The following is a 22,060-nucleotide window of genomic DNA, read 5'->3' as shown; positions in this document are numbered from 1 at the left end:
TTAGTTTTTTATTATTGGCTATTACGAGAATTTTTTTAGATTCTTAGTACATTAAAAATTAGAAAAATCATTCTCATCTAACTTATCAGCTTTTAGTTTATTTCATTATAAGTCAGCTTTTCAAATTCAGCTTTTCAGAACCATATTTATTTCAACTTATAGCTTCTGAGAAGCGGGAGCTAGCAATAAGCTATACCAAACAGGGTCTTTATTTTCTTGCTTATTTTTCAAGCAACGACTCTGAGCCATTCACAGTTGTCTTTAACCTTTGCCCACTTCCCGTCCTCACCTCGTGCGCTCTTTCACCCGTCTCCAGCGGCGTTTTCACCATCATATCCATTGATGTCATCCACATCCACGCTAACTCGACGTTCTTGCCTCCTCACCCTGGCACCGCCCACCGGCCATTCTTCACCTCCCACGGCCAGCGTCGCCCCGTGCCCACCTCCTCTGTCGAGCCAGTCTGCTTCCCCAAACATCCCTCTAAGTCCAAAAAACATAATAACAGCATCGAAAATCCCCTCTCTAAATTCTAACCCTCACCGATCATAACATACGCGGTGGCATGATCACCGCTTCTAAATTTCAGGCACCGAAATTTAGAAAGTCTGAAGAAATAAAAGATTTGAAGGAGCAAAAATGACGCAAGTGATTGCGATGATTAGCATGATGCAATGCACAACAAACAGATGACAGGACGGTGGGGTTGAGTGATTGGCATCAGGCCCTGTGGGGCTCCTGTGGAAGGTTTCTCGTTGGGCCGCGGTTTGGCCCAGGCAGATTATTCAAGGGATCGCCGCATTTATGTTAGAAAGCCTCACATGCTTGTTACTGGAGACCGGATATAGAGACGAATGATTTAGATCTTCTGACATTGATGTTATGATAATTTCATCACTGACGTATGAGTCTTACTCTACGCGTCAGCGACGGCGCGCGATGTGAGTATTCTCATTTGGAGAAGATGGGAGGGAGGGTGAGGACAGTCGCGAGTCCTTCTTTCAGGTGCGCGCGCGGCGCCGACACATGGAAGTAAGAACCAGAACCGGCTGGAATCAGCCCGTGAAAAAGCTCGCGAAGCACAGCGGAAATGCATGCGGTCACCGGCTCACCGCACGTCCGCGCAGAGAAAACGCAGACGAGCACTGCAGTCACCGCACGTCCACGTAGAGAACGCAGACGAGCACTGCAGTCTCACAGGGGAGCACGGCTCGGCGACTCGGCTGCAGGATCAATCTGCAGTTGGTGAAGGTCAGTTTGAGCGGGCCCCGGGCGGTGCACGGATGCTTTTGGCAAGACAAGGACCTGCTGCTTTGCCCTTGCACGCTCTTGTGTCGTGGCTCGTTGAGCTGGTGAAGACCGCTATCTGTCTGCAGTTCGAGCGGGAGCGTTGCGGGTGGCCGTTCGATTCATTTGGAATCCTACTCGTTTTGTCACGAGGCCACCGGGCGTGACCCCGTCACAGGGAGATCGAGGGTGGTGGTCACGGTTCGATCGGCACCGTACGCTCCCCGTTTTGTAGCCTTTGACACCACTAGTAGTCCTGTACCGTCTTACGGGTGATTAGTCTGAATCTGAAGTGCCGTTTTGTTGTTACTGAAGGATAATAGTACTGCCACGTGACTATGACCAACTCTATCACCAAATGGCCAGAATTAATGGCGCAAGACATGACAAGACATGTAGTATGCACATGAGTACTTGACTACTTGAGATATCTATCACCAAGAGTTCACGGCAATAACAGTGTCAGTGCGGTTTGCACCACTTGGTAAGCAGTAGGGAAATCATCACTTGCTGGGACCGACCGACAACATGAAGAAATTGGGGACGAAACTGTAGCAAAAGAAATCTGTGATAGACCAGACAGTCTGGCATGGTCATTTCAGGTGATAGATAATATTACGAAGACAAGGAAAAGCAACAAGTAGAGCAAAAATGTAGCTTAAATGCAAGATTTATTTATTCATTAAAAAATAGTTACAAGCTTCCTTTCAGGTACACCGTATACAGTGAATGGCTTTACGTTACAAGGTCATGGCAACATTTTCCTATATCCAACCCACAGCCCACCAGAGCAAGTTACACAATTCAGTAATGTACAGAAGAGAAACTCTGTTCCAAAATCAACACCCTCAATCAAACAACCAACCAATCCCATAACATTTTCCTCGACTGGGATGAGCTAAAGGCAGTATTTACCCGGTTTATTTTATATTTTTCATCCTCAAACAAAAAATAAAATTGTGAATCAATGGAAATACTCAAGCCACTTGTGATCACCGCAATCCATGCAGTGTTTCCCCAAACTTCATAATCAACCAATGGAGAAGGGCAGGCAGTTAGGACCAAGAAAAGCTCGGGCATCTAATCTTACGCACTGACAAAGGAGGTAGTCTGAATGGACGCCGGATGCACTCAGCACCAGAAGAGGTAGAAGAAAGACAGCAGAACCAGAGCGATCAGTATCTGATCCCTGAAAGAAACAAGCTTGGGATGGTCAATGCACCTGGCGTGCCGACCAACCTCAGAAAGATGCAGGTCTCCTGGAGAGTACAGAAATTCCAGGGAAATGAACGGGTCTTGTTCAACCGTCTTCTCAAATAGTATCTCACCAGCAGCGCTCTTGAACTCCCCATTGGACCATTCCTGAGTTCAGAGCAAACACTGTCACTCTTCACACTTGGAACAGAGAACACCAGGCAAGCGCAAACATGAGCCAATCTGGGTACAGAGCAAGCACAACAACCCAGGCCATGCTTCACAATTTGCAGCAGAAGATTGAGGTACTTATGGGCAAACTTTGCATTTGGCAAATTTTGAGCATCTTGACAGTTTTAAATTAGACAGGAAGGAGTAATGAATATAGCATGATACCTGAATCTGCTTGTCGATTGTAACAAGCATAGAGCCAGCAGGCAAACTGAAAAAGGTTGAGCCGCCCTGGTTTCGGAGACAAATTTGCCGATCACGTCCAGAGAGAAGGATGCTCAAAGCGTGCGAGTTAGCAGGATCCGTGCTTGCAATCTCGTTCTGACATGTCTTTGACATGCTACAGCTATACAGTGTCAGGCACAGGATTGACGATGCCTCTCTGGACAGAGCGGAACCTTTAGGATTCTTGACATTATCAGATAGAACCGTGATGACCCTTTTTGCAACGTCCTCCATTTTAGACGCAACGGTATCTATCTTCTCCCTAGCAAAAGTGGAAGATCTCTTGTGAGTATTGTTAGACTGATCTCTCACTAATTAAGCCCAACGGCTTAATTAGAACCTTGACCCGCGCCCTGATCGGGGGCGTCCAGCCCATTATGGCTGGTGGGCCCCCGTCGCCAGCGCTATAAAAAGAGGTGGAGGCCGGGGCGCTCGGTACGAGGTTCATCGCGCCGCTAGTCACCCCACCGACACCTAAACCCTAACCGATCTAGAGGAGGGGGCGCTGTGCCGACGGGAAGCTCCACCTGGCCCTCTGCGTCACGCCCTGGACTACGTGCGCCTACGTCACCATCGTCGGACGCCGGCGAGCCCTTCTGCCCCGACCGTCGCTGCCCTAGCGCAGAGCTCCACCGACGAAGCAGAGATGGCGGGTTCTAGCAACCTTACTCCAACCACTGGAGTCTCAGGTATGAACCCATCCATCTCCCCCCTCTCTCCCTTCTACTCTCGGTAGTGCGGTCATCAGATTGTTGAAGATGAACATCACATGTTCTAACAATGGCATCAGAGCCCACAACCAAACCCTAACCCTAACAGTTCATCTTCGACTCAGGGGGGGGGGATCTCTCACCTCTTCTGGCCGTAGATCACCGCCGTGGGCGGCAGAGAACTCGCACCGCCGCTCGACGGCGTGCGGCACAGAGCCGAGCCCCGAGCGCCTCCTCCGCGGGCTCAAGGGGTCAGGCACCACCGTGAAGCCACTCGACGGCGGCGCGCTCACCCCTAGGGGAGCGCGCACGCCGGCGAGGAGCCTCGCGGCGGCACCGTCTCTCCTCTCCGGCGCCGGTCGCCGCGGAGCGCCCCGGCCACCGTGTCGCCGCTCGGTCTCGCGAGAGAGAGAGAGGAGATTGAATAGGTTAGGGTTAGGGCGAGGGGCGCGGCGACGTCGGGTTTTGTTCGGCCGAGATCGCCGCTGCGCCGTCCGATCCAAATGAATGGCTGAGATCGACGCGGGCGGGCGGGGGGGGCGCGCTGATGGGCCGAATTGGCGACCCAGGCCCAGGTTGCGGCCTGGGCGCGCGTCGGCCGTCGCGGGCGCGTCCGCCGCGGGCCGCTAGCGGGCCAAATCTCCGGCTGGGCCCAACAGTACCGGGCCGAAAGTGAAATGGATGGGCTGTCAAGGCCGAAATGGCGTTTTCAACAGTATAAAAGTATCTATACTGTTTAGCATTTTCCAGAAAGTATTTAAATTGAATTATTGGTGTGATTTTTATGCAAAAAAAAAAATTATCCAACGATAATTTTGCCCAGAAAATTATAAAGTCTAGAAATAATTCTGGAAAAATAGTATAAAGTATTTAAAATTGTTTTCCGCTGCGTATTTTCATTATTAAATTCAAACCAACGGGAGAATTTAATTCTGGAAATGAAAATGATGATTATTATTATAATTTTGTTATTATTCTGACCAACGTTGATTAATAGCAATATTATAATAATATTAATGTATAATCTCATGTATTAATTCTATTTTGCCCAACGGTGATATAGAATTAGTGCAGGGAACAGTTGTATGTTTTGATTTTAACCAACGTTGCAATCAAGGCATGCAATTGTGGTGTCATTTCATGTTCTCACATTATTTGAATTGTATTTTCAGGAGGGTACAACTTGATGGGTTGTATCAATGAGATTCCAACTCTGAAAGGTGACAACTATTCAGAGTGGAAAAAGAAAATCGACCTAGCCTTCATCTTGGCTGAGGTTGATTGGGTAGTCACCACACCGTGTTCTACAGATCCTGTGGCACCGGTGAGGGAGACAAACGAGGCTGATGCCGCTTGGGCAACCAGAGATAGGGATTATCAATCCCAAAAGATGGCCTATGACCTTGAGCATAGGAAGTGGGTCACTGCCAACAAGAAATGTTTGGCAGTGATAAAGAACACGATTGAGCCTGCTATTGTGGGTTCGATCTCAGAGTGTGACACTGTCACTGAGTACCTGAACAGAATAAAGAGTCAGTTTACTGGCTCTTCAAAGACTTATGCTACCCAGCTGATAAAGCAGCTGGTAACAGAAAGATACTCAGGTGGAGGCAGTGGCATAAGAGAGCACATACTGAGGATGAGCAACTTGGCATCCAAGCTCAAACCAATGGATCTGGCTCTAAAGGATGAGTTCCTTATCCATTTGATTTTTGCTTCTTTGCCAAAAGAGTTTGATACATTTGTTGTAAACTACAACATACAGCCCGAGAAGTGGGATTTAGAGAAGCTCATTGCTATGTGTGTGCAAGAAGAGGAAAGGATAAAAGCTTCACATGGTGGTTTCATCAACTATGTGAAAGAGAATAACAAGAAAAAGAATTTCGATGCCAACTCTCCAAAGGGCAAGGGCAAAGGCCCCATGCAGCATCAACAAAAGAAATTCACAGTGGAGAAAGATCAGTGTCTTCATTGCAAGAAGACGGGGCATTACAAGAAAGACTGTCCCGAATTCTTGAAAATGATAATGGCAAAGAAAGGTGAGAACATTATTACGTTCATAAATGAAATCCTGTATGTGAGTTATTCGAAATCTACATGGTGGATTGACTCAGGAGCAACTGTTCATGTTGCAAACTCATTACAGGGATTCCGTTCGACGAGGACTACGCAAAGAAGCGAAAGACACGTTAAAGTCGCAAATGGAGTCCAAGCAGATGTTGAAGCCATTGGCGACCTTCCTCTGGAGCTTGCTGATGGATTCACATTAATTCTTAGAGATGTGCTTTATGTTCCCTCTTTACAGAGGAATTTGATTAGTGTTTCATGTTTGGACAATGATGGATATGATTGCCATTTTGGAAATGGCAAATGTAAGATAACATTCAATAATGCATGTGTTGGGATTGCTATCTTACAAAATGAGTTATATTTGTTATCACTACGTGATGAAGTAAATGTTATATGTGATAGTGAAAACGTATCCTCGTCTGCGGATGTAAACAGAAAACGAAAGCGAACTCAAGATGCGTCGTCGAAATTATGGCACTGTCGTTTAGGCCATATTTCGAGGGGGAGAATAGAGAGACTAGTAAAGAATGATATTCTTCCTCCATTAGAGTTCGCAGACTTAGAGCAATGCAGAGATTGCATAAAAGGAAAATATGTAAAGAAAATTAAGAAAAATGCCAAACGAAGCACAGGAATATTAGAAATAATCCACACAGACATATGTGGTCCATTTCCTGTGAAAAGTGTGGATGGTTTTGACTCGTTCATAACATTCACAGATGATTACTCCCGTTTTGGCTATATTTATCCAATTAAAGAAAGAACAGAAGCATTGGATAAATTTAAGATATTCAAAGCAGAAGTTGAGAACCAACACAGTTTAAAGATTAAGATAGTCAGATCTGACCGTGGAGGGGAGTACTACGGTCGTCATACCCCGTATGGACAGATTCCTGGACCTTTTGCAAGGTTCTTACAAGAAAATGGAATAGTAGCCCAGTATTCGACACCGGGCGAGCCTCAGCAAAATGGAGTAGCTGAAAGGCGTAACCGTACCCTGATGGATATGGTGCGTAGTATGATGAGTTACTCATCCCTACCATTGGGTCTATGGATAGAAGCATTAAAGACAGCAATCCATATTCTCAATAGAGTACCAAGTAAATCGGTGCCCAAGACACCGTATGAGTTGTGGACAGGGAGAGTACCCTCACTAAAGCATTTACGTGTGTGGGGGAGCCCAGCTGAGGCCAAGGTGTTTAACCCAAACATTGGGAAGCTAGATCCCAAAACAGTTAGTTGCCATTTCATTGGCTATCCTGAAAGATCGAAAGGTTATCGTTTCTACTGCCCTGAAAGACATACAAAGTTTGTGGAAACGAGACACGCAATCTTCCTAGAAGATGAGATGATGAGGGGGAGCGTGGTAGCTCGAGAGTTTGACCTTGAGGAGAAGCGGGAATATGTGCCCACTCCGTTGACTCATGAGCCATTCTTCTCACTACCCGTTGTAGCTGCACCGACAGTGGAAGACACTGTGATGCAAGCACCTGTGGTTGTCCCTCCTGTGGCAACAACGAATGAAGATGTGGAACCTGTGCTTCAGGAACCCATGGAAGCTATTGCCACAGATCAAGGGGAGCAACAACAGCCTCAACTTGAAAATGTTCCAAATGTAGAGGCTCCTAGAAGGTCTCAAAGAGTGAGAAGATCAGCTATCCCTGACGATTATAAAGTGTATAACATTGAAGAGTTTCAAATGGAAGGTGATCCTACCTCGTTTGAAGAAGCCATGAGAAGCGAACACTCATCCAAGTGGCTTGAGGCCATGGAAGATGAGATAAGATCAATGAGTGCCAACGAGGTTTGGGACTTAGAGGTAATTCCTAAAGGAGCCAAAACAGTGGGCTGCAAATGGGTCTACAAAATAAAATATGACTCCCAAGGGAATATAGAAAAGTATAAAGCGCGACTTGTGGCAAAAGGCTTTACGCAAAGAGAAGGGATTGATTACAATGAGACCTTTTCTCCAGTCTCATGTAAAGATTCCTTCAGAATCATAATGGCGCTGGTAGCCCACTATGATTTAGACTTGCATCAAATGGATGTAAAGACAGCATTCCTTAACGGGGATTTAGACGAGAGTGTCTATATGGCACAACCGAAAGGCTTTGTCGTAAAAGGAAAAGAACGTCTGGGATGCCGCTTAAAGAAATCCATTTATGGGTTGAAACAGGCTTCAAGGCAGTGGTACTTGAAGTTTGATAAGACAATAAGACAGTTTGGGTTCAAAGAAAATGTAGAGGACAATTGTGTATATTCAAAGTTTAAAAGTGGAAAGTATATCTTTCTGATCTTATATGTGGATGACATCTTGCTTGCGAGTAGTGATGTCAGCCTAATGAAAGAAACAAAGAAGTTCTTGTCCTCGAACTTTGATATGAAAGATCTCGGTGAAGCTGCATATGTTCTGGGAATTGAGATACACCGAGATAGAAGCAAAGGGGTATTAGGACTGTCACAAAAGGCATACATAGAAAAGGTCTTGAAAAAGTTCAGTATGCATAAGTGTAGTGCCTCACCTGCACCCATAGTCAAGGGCGATAGATATGGGGATTTTCAATGCCCAAAGAATCAATACGAGATCGATCAAATGAAAGTGGTACCATATGCTTCAGCTGTCGGGAGCTTACAGTATGCGCAAGTTTGTACACGCCCTGACATAGCTTTTGTCACCGGGTTACTTGGCAGATTTCAAAGTAATCCAGGACCAGAACACTGGAAATTGGTAAAGAAGGTCTTGCGTTATTTGCAAGGCACAAAAGGCCTCATGCTAACGTACAGAAAATCAGATTCCTTGCACATAGTAGGGTACTCGGATTCTGATTATGCGGGAGATGATAGAAAGTCCACGTCAGGGTACGTGTTTACTCTCGCAGGAGGAGCAATATCATGGAAAAGCTCCAAACAAACCGTCACTACATCGTCCACAATGTATGCCGAGTTTGTAGCATGTTACGAGGCAACGGGGCAGGTGAACTGGCTAAAGAAGTTCGTACCCGGTTTAAAGGTGGTTGACGACATCAATAGACCACTAAAGTTATACTGCGATAATTATCCGGCAGTACAGTACGCTCACAACAATAAGTCAAGTGGTGCTGCCAAACACATTGACATAAAGTATTACGTTGTGAAGGATAAAGTCCGGGATCAAATCATAAGTCTCGAGCATATAAGTACAGCAAGGATGCTCGCGGATCCGCTAACGAAAGGCTTACCACCCAACGTGTTCAAGGAACATGTAGCCGGCATGGGGTTAAGGGATAGCCTGTGATTCCTGGACTTCTAGGGCCCAAAAGTCAAAGAATCTGTTTCAAAACAGAGACGTGCTTGTAGCTACCAAATCTATCGGCGATTGACCGTGACGATGAAGTATGCTCTATGCAACTATCTGTGATGGAATGGGATAAAAGTAAAAGTTTAAAAGTAAAAGTGTAGAGTGAGATCAAGGGGGAGAATGTTAGACTGATCTCTCACTAATTAAGCCCAACGGCTTAATTAGAACCTTGACCCGCGCCCTGATCGGGGGCGTCCAGCCCATTATGGCTGGTGGGCCCCCGTCGCCAGCGCTATAAAAAGAGGTGGAGGCCGGGGCGCTCGGTACGAGGTTCATCGCGCCGCTAGTCACCCCACCGACACCTAAACCCTAACCGATCTAGAGGAGGGGGCGCTGTGCCGACGGGAAGCTCCACCTGGCCCTCTGCGTCACGCCCTGGACTACGTGCGCCTACGTCACCATCGTCGGACGCCGGCGAGCCCTTCTGCCCCGACCGTCGCTGCCCTAGCGCAGAGCTCCACCGACGAAGCAGAGATGGCGGGTTCTAGCAACCTTACTCCAACCACTGGAGTCTCAGGTATGAACCCATCCATCTCCCCCCTCTCTCCCTTCTACTCTCGGTAGTGCGGTCATCAGATTGTTGAAGATGAACATCACATGTTCTAACAAGTATGGCTATAGAGTTGTATGGGCCGTTGTGCTACAATTTGGTTGTACGCGTATATCTATATGGGCCTTCATGGTTGGGCCTTTGGGGTAGTCAAACATAGAGCCTTTTTATTTTCATATTTTGTAAATTAAAAAATTACAAAACTATACGTCCGTTTGAAAAAATTACAAAATAGTCTATTATCCCCTAGTGGAAGAATGACAACAAGATAGTTATGAAAAAACACTATGTTTTATTGCTTTCAAAATTCAAAACACTATCAAAATAGTTATGAAAAATTCTAGAAAATAGTATGTTCCAGAGGATGTAATAATCTATCTCTCAAAAAAATTCAACTCAAATAATTATTTTTACAATAAGAAACAAAAAAGATAAATTTCAACATATCATGTTTTATCTGAAATTTTTTAGAGCTATATCATAGTATCATTCATAACATATTTTTCTAGAATTTTTCATGGCTATTTTAATAGTGCTTTGAATTTTGAGAGTAATAGAACCTAGTATTTTTTTAATTTTTAACATGTCGCATGTTGGAAGTGATCTTTATTTGTTCAAATATGTCCCTGTTAGCTTATTTTTTTAATTTTTTCAAAAGAACATCTAGTTTTACAATTTTTTATTTTCGAAATGTTAAACAAATCGTCAAACATATGTACGATACACTGATTCGTGCAAATCCCTTACATTTGGTTGCAAACTTGCATGTTTTGCAGTGCTTAACAGATTGGCTGATCAGCTCTGGACGGTACACTGGTTCGTCCATATGATCCTTCAATATCGATCGTGCAAGCCTCAACAGGCTAGCAGCTAGCTAATTGGCCTACAGGTCAATTATCTAAAACAGTCACTACTAACTCTTGATATATGTACTTTCAAAAAAAAAAACTCTTGATATATGTGATGTCATTCTAATCTAGCCTGCTTCTGAAAAATTCAGATAATTACGATGCTGAACGAAAACTTATGTTGTTATACGAACACTTCGTGAAGGCGATCAGATCCATCGTATTTAGCTTGTCTGCCAATACGCATATGTGCCCGGAATAGTAAATCTCCACTTGCGCTTTCGCACTTATCAGGACAACTTACTGTGGAGTACAACCAACGCTGTATAAATTGGCACGCACCTGAACACCCGGTACGTCGAGCCGGGCAAAGACGCGTCCAGCGCGCCCTCCTCGCCCGGACTCGCCGGCCGGAACCAGAAGAACTCCTCCCCGGCTACAGGATCCCCCCTCCGGAACCACCTCCCAAGCTCGCGCTTCACCTCCTCCGGCGCCGCAAACAGTGCCCCCGACGCTTCAATGGCATCGCGCACCACGCGGGCGTCGACCGCGCCGGCCACGCGGAAGGCGCCGGACTCAGCGGCAGCGCTGATCACCGCAGGGGGCGCGGCGGCGGAGTCGCCGGACAGGAGGGCCTGCGCGGAGATTTCGGGAACCGGCGTCGGCGGCGATGGGAATTCGAAGCGCTTCCTGGGGGGAAGGACGAGGTCGGGGACGCGGAGGGAGGCCTCGAGGAACTCGGCGAGGACGCGCTCGTCGGCGGCGGCGGAGCGCGAGCCGCGCGCCGTGCGGATCGGGGTCGGCGCCAGCTGCGGGACGCGGGCGCGGATGCGGGAGCGCCGCGGGTCCCTGGACGTCGCCGTCATGCCGCCGGCCGGTGAGGGAGGTGGGTGGGAGACCGTGGGGGAAGGTACTCTGTCGGGCTGGTGCCTCGCCACCTTGGCAGTGGACCGGCATCCGTGGTTGCGTGGGTTTGAAGAAACAGTGGGGCCGGGAAAGGATCGTGAAATGATGGTGGCCGTCGGATGAGGCGTGCGGATGGCTCGATGGCGGCAGCCGGCAGCGATTCTTTCGCGCGTGGAGCAGCGGTGGGAAAGTGGAGGCACGACCGCAGGAGGGCTGTCTCCACGGGTGAAGGTGGCGACGGTGTGGGTTGCACTTGCACACTTACTTGCAGGCCATGTAGCTTCGGGGAGTACGTACCCAACAGCAGGGTGAAAGCGGTACCGATAATTCTCAATATGATCGGGTCCGAATCTAAATTTTTATGGATATGGAGAGCAGTTTTAGATATCTGACCGGATACGGATAATCTGAATTCGACTGCGTAAGAATGTGGGGTAGGTTACAAAATTGGTAAAATCTAACATATATGGATTATCTAGTAATTGAAAGCGGATTATCCGATGTTTAAAATAGGATTATTCGGCAACTATTTTCAACCCAAACATAAACATAAGCCCACTAGCCCAGCTCATGCATGCCCTGAAGCCCATATACCCTAGTGCACCACGCCAAGACCTAAGGCTGAAAATCAATTGATCTGTTGGATATATTTGTCAAGAAAATATATTGGCCCATTTCATGGCTCTGGAATTAAAAGCAAATACTGTACATATTACAGAGTGATTATATTGTTTCGACTTTGTATAACAACCAACAGTCTGTACAAATAATGAATCTTCTGTGGAACAAACTAACAGCTAGAGTTCAGTAGGTTTAGGAATATCTCTTTTCCATCTTAGTTAGTTATGGATCATTTTATACCATCCACTTCTTATGTGTGCCTAGTATAATTTTTGTTAGCTAGTATAATTATTGATAAGTGTACAATTCTCTGCACATGCGCGTGTTATCCTAGAGTTTCAATATATTTCCGCTCCACTCGAAGTCTCTACTTATACTATTTAAAAAGTATCTACTGCATGTATCGTCACATAGTGTTCCGGTCCCGTCCCCATCCCCGTCCGCACGCACGCATGCTCCTGGCCCACGTCCGCTGCCCCATCCGCACTTACGCTCCTGCCCACGTCCACCCCTCTCGCTTCCCCCTCGTGACCTCAGCCTCTCAAACCACACTAGACCACCGCTAGCCCGCTGTTGCCATCAGCCGATCCGTGACACCCGCAAGAGCAGCCACCCGCCTCCGCCTCTAGCCATAGCCGCCGCCGTTCCTCCCTCTTTAGCCACCGCCATTCCTCTCCCATCTAGCCCTAGTTGCCACCGTTCCTCCCCCTCCAGCCACAGCCGTCATCCCCTCCCCACCCCGTCGATCACACCACCACCATCTCCGTCCCATCCCATCGTTCGCTCCACCATCTTCATTCCCGATCCCTTCTTGCATGCCACATCCAACACCAACCCTGTGTCGCCTACCAGTGCCTACATGCGACCTCGCGCCGCCGCTATCTTCTCTGCGCCCTCAACAGCACACGCTTAGCCCCGGGAGGAACCAATCGTCGAGACATCACTGACCCCGTGGATGAGGTGAGGTACCTGGAGACGGTGTGGGATGACCGCCCCGTGTGGCTCAAGAAGTGCTCCACTATCGTCTCCCACGCCCAGTAGGAAGCCGCTGCTGCCTCTGCCCCCGAGGCCAGCGGCCCCAACCCTACCTCTAACCCGGTCATCACCAAGGTCGTCCTCTCCCTCGACCCTGTCCACAACGAGCAGCCTACCTAGGCAAGCCTCCTCCCTCTGGCCTCCCCCCCCCCCCCTCACTCATCATCTCGCCTTGCTGTGCACTGTTGTTCCGTGCCTCGTTTGTACATCAAGTAGACCAACTGTGGGGAGGGATGGGTTCGATGCATTTAACGCTCCACCAAGTTATTGCTATATTCATGGAGGTTCAGCGGATTGACATTGAGGAAGGTTCTGAGAGCGATGATGATCGGAGTTCTCTGTCATTTGAGATTCTTTTTAAATGATGAACATATAGATCAGTTCTTCGATTACATATAGATCAGTTCTTAATGAGCTTTTGATTGTCTCTCTCAGAACATTTGATTTTGTCCTTTCAGATATAATCATTCTAAATATGTGAAAGGGTTTAACATCATATAACTCTGTAATTAACATGTGATATCACATTATGTTGTACAGTGAGGCTTGCAATGCTATGCTTATGCCATTTTTTTGTTGGCTAAACATATTCGCTAGAAGTCAACATAAGTGTCTCAGATAGTTGGACATGTGTTCTTCACTCAAACAAGGTATTGAACTACAAGTTGGGCTTCATGCAATTCGTGTTTTAGTGTAAAGAGATACAACAAGTGCTGCCCCTGTCGTTCATGATTGTACCTAGATATTTCGATCACTCTAAGACAGCTCTATTAATAAAAATGTGTAAGAGCATTCTTTTTTTATGCTATAGCTAATCTCTTATTATGGTACCTATGTTTCTTACCTGGTGTTAATGGCATAACAGATCAAGATGGAGATAGCTCAAGCGGACAATGGGAGAGCAGATGTGTAATTTTTCTGAGTTTAACCAAGGTTGGAACCATGTGCATTTAACTTTCTTCGTGATGTTTGCACAAAATTATCTTATGAAAAATGTTGAGATCACTGGTTGTTGTGAGCACTTCTAGCAAACCATTGCTTGGTTCTACCTATATGCTTCTTAATATAATATTATGTAAAACCTCTAGCCAAAAATAAGACCCATCCTAGAATACATGCTTCCAAACTATTTTAACTTTGGACAATGTCTTTATGAACATAATACTTAGCCGCATGTTAAATGATATTATTAGATATTTCTTGGGAATTGCTTCGAGAATATGATAATTTTACTAAGTACAAAACAATTTACAATATAAAATCTAAGCAAGCATTTATTATTTCATTGTTTATTATTTATGCAATGCATTCATGTTCCGTTTAGAGAGTGTTGCGCTGACAATCCAAGCGAGTGAAGGTGATGCCAACCTCCCGGAGTTTTGCGAGTGTTGTGCGGGAAGTATCAGGTAAACCCCAGAGTAGCAAGGCAATCATCTAATCATATTGCACCCTTTGATTTAATTGTGGAGTCTAAATTGATAATTTATGCTTTATGTAAGTTTGCATATACAGTGAGTCGATGTCGGACGTCTATGGGTAGAACCTATATTGATGCATTACCTTCACCTTGAGTTGTTGATTATTCATATCCTTATAGCCTTGATAGCATTGTCGATGTCTAACTTAAGAGTCGTTCAAAATACTTAGTAATACATAGGTCCTCGGTAGAAGTTGAGCAATGGTTCATCCATTGTTCACGAGCTTAGGGCTTAATTATTGTTCATAAATATTGATTATAATATTGATAGTTGGATGAGTGGTGAGGTTGAGACTAGATGTGGATGGTGCTAGGGGTGACTTCTGCCCTGGAGGAGTTCCTCAGGGTAGTTTGGGAGAGGAGCCCGGACACCATAGATAGCTTACATCGAAGCACCGTTCGTCAGTGTAGTTGGCTCCAGCACTTTCTGTACTAACCACATGTTGATCTAATGATAAACTAAGCCGAATATCATACGTCGTGCTGACACTTGCCTTGTGGCCCTATGACACATAAGAGAAAAAGAAAAGGAGAAGTAAGGTGGTGGGGAGCCGAAGATGTTCGGGACACGCTCGCGGTAACCTTGGTGCTATAGGGGCATTGTGAGTGATTCCAGGTATGAGAAAGGTTGACACGGGTATCCCCTGGGTGGGCCTGTGTGGTCACTCAACCTGTATGATCCTTGTGTTGTGTGGATAAAGTTGTAACCCTTGTGGGGTGTAAAAATAATTTGAATTGGCGTGCTCTCAGTTATGAGCATGCTTCTGTCCATTTGCATCAGTCGTAAAGTCACGAATGTAGGATGGTTGGTATGGTTTTATAGGGCATGATTATCGATGGTCGTTGTTTACATGAGATGATATCTTTTACATTTACGTTCATATTGTTTATAGGTTTAGAAAGGTTTGGTTAAGTATAGATGCTTACACATATGTCTTTAGTTTGCGGACGCATATGTTTTATTTGACTATGTGGTTTTTTCTTGCTAATAGCTTAATGTATAATTCTTGGAGCCAGACTATTTATATTTGTTATATATGGATTAAATCTTACGAGTACCTTCATACTCATGTTGTTTTTTCAGGTTTTGTTGGTAAGGAAGATGTGGTATTTGTCTACTTCACGCCCGCCGATGTTGGTGGCGGGCCTGAGTAGGCAACTATTCTCGAGTAGTGAAGCTTTCAGGGTGGAGCCTAAGGGTATATGGCTCTACTATTCTTTTGTTGTCTATAGTTTTATTTTCGCTGCGTAGTTGATCTAATCTTTTATGTAAGTTATTGTAAATGGTTGAATGATTAAGAACTTATAATCTAGGATTAATTACTCGTTCTTTCTTAAGTTTTATTATGATATTATAGGTTGAAAAGATATATATTCTGATCTTAGACACGAAACATATACCGGAACTATCAGGATAGTATTCCGATTTATTATTGAGATTATAATTAAGCAAATAATTCTTCTAATAATTAATTAAAGTACTACTTAGATGATTCCTCGTAGACACCATGTAAGTCATGAGTTGTCACATGCCGGCTTGTATACTTCATGAAATGAGCTGGACAACGAGTTGGCTACGAAAGGAATAGGCCTAGCCAAACTCAACTAAGGGACCAAGACGCAGCTATTAGTCAATACAAAGACATAGACAACAACGAAGGCGTTTGCCTCGGCTCTCTTCTCCCCTATTCTCATGCTTCTTCCAGTCTAGATTGCAATATCCCCAAAATACTTATATTTGGTACTTAGAGTTGGAAATATACTTTCATATTTGTCCTGATTTGGTGGGATCCAACGGATTGCAGGGAACGGGCTACGCGTCCGTAGGCGGAGGTGGTGGCGTTATTTTTCTAGTTTCCGCTTTGCAAGGCAATATAGTGGGCCGTGTTACTTATGGACCAAAAAGGTCTAAAGATTTCCGAAAGAAATGGATGGATATATTACCCAAGGCCTTGGCCCCTGTTACATGATTTTGGCCCGTGGGCTGAGCTGAGCCATTAGAATGTCAAGCGAACGGTTCCTTCATCATCGTGAATATTTTTTATTCTTATTTTTCAATATTGCAAAAGTTCGTGTCCATTTCAAAATATTGTATATCTAGGCTACCATCACTCGATAGTAAGGTGTCATCTATCCAACGAGCAACAACTTAAAAGATAAAAAATATTACATTCTATTACTCTCAAAATTCAAAATACTATCGAAATAGTCATGAAAAAACATATATTGTACAAGATACTATGATCTAGCTTTAAAAAATTCAGATAAAAATATGATTTTTATAATAAAAAAGATAAATTTTATTGTACACAATCCAAGTATTGGTTTGAGTTGAATTTTTTTGAGTAATCTACCATATATTTTTTCAGAATTTTTTATAACTATTTTGATATTGTTTTGAATTTTAAGAGTAATAAAACATAATTTTTTTTTATTTTTAAGCTATCACTTGTTGAAAGGGTGATATCTTTATTATTTTTTAAGCTATCGTCCGTTAGAAAGGTGACACTTACTGTCGCATTTTCAATAGGAGATGGTAATCTGGATGTGTAATATTTTAAAATGAGAATGTACTTTTGCAAATATTAAAAAAAAATCCATCATCGTTTTCCTACTTTTGCCTGAAAGGCCTCCATATCTCAAAAAAGATAATTCGATTGACAAAATCTGAGTTAATCAGCTTTGGTGGGGAGGGGGGGGGGGGGGAAATCACATTTTACAGAAGCTTCTACTCATAAAGTTTCAATTTGACCTCTCAGCGTACCTACAGCGATCGCAAGTTGACAAGGCGACAGATCGAGGACAAAAGACAACATATTATCAAATTACAAGGAGGATATCATATATGTATACACCATAAACAAGCATTGTTCATGGTCCCAAATGCACAATTCCCCGCAAACATCTCCCACCCATGTGGCCGGATTCTGCGGGTTACAATGTAACAACAAAAGTTACACAACACCACTCCCCTGCAGCTATAGAATATCCTGGATAATCGTGCCCTGCAGTTTTTTAACCCAAGGCTACAATTTACTAATGCAGAAAAATATTCAACTTACTCCTAATAGAGAAGGAAAGGCCTAGGCGGGTGCTAATAAGCAGCCTCAGAATGACCACATCAGCCTCTTCTTTACTACAACGAAGAGGTTTCCTTCTCTCGCTCAAACTCCAAATTCAAATGCATCGGAGGATCGACGGACATAATACTCATCGTGGAGAATGAATCAATCGATCGAGCAGCTAGAACTGGCCGCCTTCGAAGGTCTGGCCGAACTGCCAGCCGGCTGGCGCAACGCCGTTGCTGGTGACGGTGCGGCCGTCGCTGGCCGTGACCTGGAAGGAGAGGCTCTGACCGTCGAGGAACGAGTTGCTCTGCCAGTTCTGGCCCCAGTTGCGCGACATGGGCTGCCACCCGGTGCTGGAGCCCTTGATGGACACGGACTGCACGTCGCCGGCGCCGGCCACGTTGGTGACCAGCACCAGGTTGAAGTAGGAGTGCCCGTTGATGGTGAACCTGATCCCGCCCTTCTTAACGCACGGCACCCTGCCAATACCGTACCATAGGTAGAATTGCATAGGTGATCAGTAAAACTGTAGAAAAAGTTCAAGGACATGGCACGGCGGCCGAAAAATAATATGGTAGCGTGATCCTTGAAACTTTTTTTTGCGAACAGTGATTTTGCAACTTGCAAAATCGTAATCAAGGTGTAGCATGGAAGGTCGTGGTCAGTGTGACGCCAAAACTATTCGCTGGCAGCATGTCAAGTTCCGGTCAGTCGCAATCGTGCATGCATGGCACGCAGAAAGCGAACCAAATCGGCCGGCTGGCCCACGTAACATGGCCTGATCCAATAGTTGGGGCCCAGCCGTCCAGGGTTGGTCCGAACCGACACCCGCACGGGCGCACCATGTCTCAAACCGCAATACGACCCGTGACAAGCATATGATGGAGTACAAACCGAGTCGAATCTCACCTCCTGTAGGCGACGGGCACGATGCCGGCGCGGTACTGAGCGATCTGGAGGAAGGCCGGCTCGGCCATGTCGAAGTGCGGGCGTGGCGGGTTGCACCAGCCGCCGTCGTCGCTGGGGAGGCCGTAGTTGGGCGGGCAGAAGTTGGTGGCCGTCACGGTGATTGTGCCCGGCAGGCACGACTGCCCGTCGTTGTCGCACCGCAGCTCGTAGCATGACCCGCACGCGGCTCCGTCGTTGAACAGCGCCGTGCTCAGCGCCGCCGTGTTGGTGCCGTACCCAGTGCTGTACATGTTCCCGTAGCCGCACGCCCCGCCTGCATGCCAAACAACGCGCGCAACACAGCAATGTCAGTTCAGCGTGGCCTATGAGTTTCTGCTTATTTGAACGAAGTCTTATGAGCTCGTGGACTCGCCCATCGTGCCGGACGCGTCGCCGCCGCCATAGAACGTGGCGTGGGCGCTCTGCCACGCGCCGTAGTCGCCGGCGGCTCGCCGGGCAAGAAAGCAGAAGGCTGAGAAGACCACGACGAGCAGCGCATTGGCGGACGCCATCGCAAACACACTGTCTCTCTAGCTAGCTAGGCTAAAGCGAGCAGATGAGGAGTCGAGAGTTGTTTGGTCGTGAAGGGAGTGGCGCGCCCAGGCCAGGTACTTATAGGCCGACCGTGAGTGCTCGCGGCAGTTGGAATCGTTAATAACTTTGTAGAGCGGCAGAAAAAAAGAGACAAAGGAGAGGGAGCGAGGGAGGTGGGGACTGGGTGCTAGCGCTAGCTACCTCCGCCGACCATGATCGGTTCAGTACACGACGGCTGTTAGCGAATACAAATCAGGCGCACATGCAAGTGCTCGTCGTGCAGCGTGCGCGCAACTGTGTGTACAGGGCAATGCGGCGCTCGCATGCCCACATGGCTCTCGCAAGCGTGATCCATGAATTCGTCTAGTGGCAAGAGAGAGAAAATGAAATATTGTGTGGTGCAAATGGATGAGATATATCCATCAGGACGCTGCTCATGTGTTAGTACGAGAGACCAGCGCACGTTCTCGTGGATGGCCATGCGTTCGCGGTTGCAGCGTGGCTGTCTGGTGGATCAGATCAGTTCATGTATGCGCGCACGCCAGTTCATGGATGGGATGCATGGTTTTTACGTTCCAACACGTACAGCCAGGTCAAAGCTAGTAGATGATTCATTGCAACAGCATTGTAAAGTCAGCTTAGAAAATTTCCTGCCACTACTTTGCGTCCGTATTTTCTTGCATTGCAATTTATTTAGCGATCGATGGTCGATCAAGTTGCGTGTAGATTACTGTGAGCAACGAAAAGAGCGCGAGTGCGAACCAATCGTCCAAGCTACACATGCTCAGGGATCGGATGCCTTCCCTTTTCAACGACGGTGAAAGCTTCTGAGAGATTCGAAACTTGCATTCTTCAGTTAACCACTTTTGAGCGAATTAATTTAAGCGCTTTTAGCTACATAATCTCCTAAAACTCGGAGCCGTCGATTTCTGAAAGGATTTAGCTGTTCGTCTCTTCCCACTATTGTAAAGAAGGAGATGGAGGAGGTAACAAGATAAAATCATCGATCGGAAAAAAAGTAATCTCTCGTTTCCCGTCTGTCGCGGGTAGTATGAACACTAGTGGCACCTAGTAGCATAGCAGTATAGAGTAAACGAGCAGATTAACCACCGGAATCAGGGAATTCTCGGGCGGTAGATGCATAAACAACAATAATTTCTAAGCAAATCCGGTACTACGTGCGGAACATTATAGTCCCAAATCCCAATGATTAGTTGTGATTATAATGTCGATTTCTTCGTCAGCACTCAAGGAAGCAAAATTTATTAGACCCTGTCAAAAAAATCATCGTGAGATACCATCCATATTATTTATCTCGTGATTTAATTACTGGGCTGAAGAGCAGAGAGAGAGTAAACACGTGTTATCATAGGAGAAAGGATCTTTCGTAAGATCAAATCCTATAGAATTTATTTCTGCGCTCTAAGTGCTCACATGCCCCATAGCTAATACCATTTAGCGCATTGTCACAATAGCCTTGGGAATAAAAAGACCAAGGAACATATCTCATATTGTGGGTAATTGGCTACAGGGGTTGGGATCAAAGATAAAGAAAAGAATTTTGGTCGGGGTTGCCGCTATTTTTTGGGCTATTTGGCTTTGTCGCAATGATATCGTGTTTAATAAAAAAAACAAATATGTCATTCATGCAGGCTATATTCAGGGGAATCTATTGGCTAAGGTTCTGGAGATTACTACAAAAGAAGGACCAAAAGGAAGATGTTTTGAAGGCGTGCCACACTCTGGAGGTGGTGGCAATGGACATCTTTGCAAAGTATGGGTGGCGTTGTAGCTATAGAATACATGCATGACATAATTTACCATGCTTTGCTCTCGATTTGTTATGGGCTACTAGCCAAAACTTTGTAATAATGATGTAGACTGTATGCATCCAAGATGCAAAAAGCCGAAACGAATTCCATTTTCTAAAAAAAAAAAGTGCTCACATGCATGCATGAGCATGGACATGGCCTCGTAATAGGGGCGTAGGTGAGTAAGCAAAGTTAGGTACATTTGCTTGGTTGAACTAAGTTGAATGGTATATGATTGTTATGGATAAGATATGATTTGACAGGATGATTCTAGATAAGGTGTTACAAGTAGATTGTTTAGTTAAATGTATAGATTGATATGAGAATATATTTGAATGGTTGTATGGAATAAGACGATTTGGTATAAGATTCTGTTTGGTTGATTGAATGAGTTCATCCTGGATGAGTTGTATATGATGATAAAAATACATATAAACAGAACATTAAAAAAAACTCATTTTTTACTATATAATCTAGCTTTAAAAATAATTTTAAAAATTAGTACATCATATAAGAAGAATATTAGTAATTTTTTTCTTCAGATTTTTAAGAATTTATTTGAGCCCTACCATTGTTAAAAGTTATAAAATAGTCTTTTTTTTTAGAATTTTAGTTTAAATTCTATATAATCTTTTTAAGTGAATCCAATTAAAATAAGTTATATATGGATTATGGAACATGTAATTTTTTTAGATTTTTAAAACAACAAAAGATCAATTTATTTAATTGAAAAAAAATCGAGTATTGTTCACACGGGATGGTGCACCATTAGGAGGAATATGTTAGCAATCTGAATCAAATCTTATATTGGATGAGTTCTCGTACGCTCAACTAATATGGAAACAAGTCATTATTCTGAACAGTATCATTTTAAATGAGGCTCGTACGTTCAACCAAACACACATTTAGTTTACAAACCGAACTCTCAACAGAGAAAACTGCAGGCACGTAATAAGTCCAAAGCTTGTTCCGCCTCCCTTCAGATACCACGTTCTTTCTTATCTGCGCCATGTGGGACCTCCACAGCAGCTGCAGCAGCGCATCCCAAGCTCCAGTCCCCCAGACCGAGCTGCCAAGATAAACTAGCTCACCAAATGGCAGAGATACTTGCCAATGTTTTCTAGCTGCTTTTAATTGCAGCGTCCTTTCTATAGGCACCAACCAAAATGTGACGCGCTTCGTGCTTCCCTTCTTTCATTATCTAAAAA

At 45.2% G+C, this 22,060-nt stretch overlaps 2 protein-coding genes across 2 annotated transcripts; both read right to left on the bottom strand.

Annotated features, from left to right (window-relative positions):
* Positions 1-1,941: 1,941 nt before the first annotated feature.
* LOC133923477 (uncharacterized) lies at positions 1,942-11,588 on the bottom strand. The gene is made up of 3 exons (XM_062368770.1): positions 10,795-11,588; positions 2,878-3,199; positions 1,942-2,649 (listed from the first exon to the last, which is right to left on the bottom strand). Exons 1-3 carry the CDS (start codon positions 11,316-11,318, stop codon positions 2,419-2,421), a joined length of 1,077 nt encoding a protein of 358 aa, XP_062224754.1. The 5' UTR covers positions 11,319-11,588; the 3' UTR covers positions 1,942-2,418.
* Positions 11,589-17,308: 5,720 nt separating this feature from the next.
* LOC133923460 (expansin-A2) lies at positions 17,309-19,103 on the bottom strand. Its single transcript, XM_062368755.1, has 3 exons — positions 18,881-19,103; positions 18,469-18,781; positions 17,309-18,038 (listed from the first exon to the last, which is right to left on the bottom strand). Exons 1-3 carry the CDS (start codon positions 19,017-19,019, stop codon positions 17,735-17,737), a joined length of 756 nt encoding a protein of 251 aa, XP_062224739.1. The 5' UTR covers positions 19,020-19,103; the 3' UTR covers positions 17,309-17,734.
* Positions 19,104-22,060: the final 2,957 nt, after the last annotated feature.

The sequence above is a fragment of the Phragmites australis genome, chromosome 1, assembly GCF_958298935.1.
Source record: "Phragmites australis chromosome 1, lpPhrAust1.1, whole genome shotgun sequence".
Classification (NCBI taxonomy): Eukaryota; Viridiplantae; Streptophyta; class Magnoliopsida; order Poales; family Poaceae; genus Phragmites; species Phragmites australis.
The sequence above is the reverse complement of the archived record's forward strand: the minus strand, read 5'-3'. Positions and strand labels throughout refer to the sequence as shown.

Coding starts and splice junctions, on each gene's coding strand:
- LOC133923477 (XM_062368770.1), bottom strand. CDS start 11,318: ATGACGGCGACGTCCAGGGACCCGCGGCGCTCCCGCATCCGCGCCCGC. Junction 3,200..10,794: donor TCGACGTACCGGGTGTTCAG/GTGCGTGCCAAT, acceptor CACTTTTGCTAG/GGAGAAGATAGATACCGTTG. Junction 2,650..2,877: donor CAATCGACAAGCAGATTCAG/GTATCATGCTAT, acceptor CTCTGAACTCAG/GAATGGTCCAATGGGGAGTT.
- LOC133923460 (XM_062368755.1), bottom strand. CDS start 19,019: ATGGCGTCCGCCAATGCGCTGCTCGTCGTGGTCTTCTCAGCCTTCTGC. Junction 18,782..18,880: donor CGACGCGTCCGGCACGATGG/GCGAGTCCACGA, acceptor TTTGGCATGCAG/GCGGGGCGTGCGGCTACGGG. Junction 18,039..18,468: donor GTGCCCGTCGCCTACAGGAG/GTGAGATTCGAC, acceptor CGGTATTGGCAG/GGTGCCGTGCGTTAAGAAGG.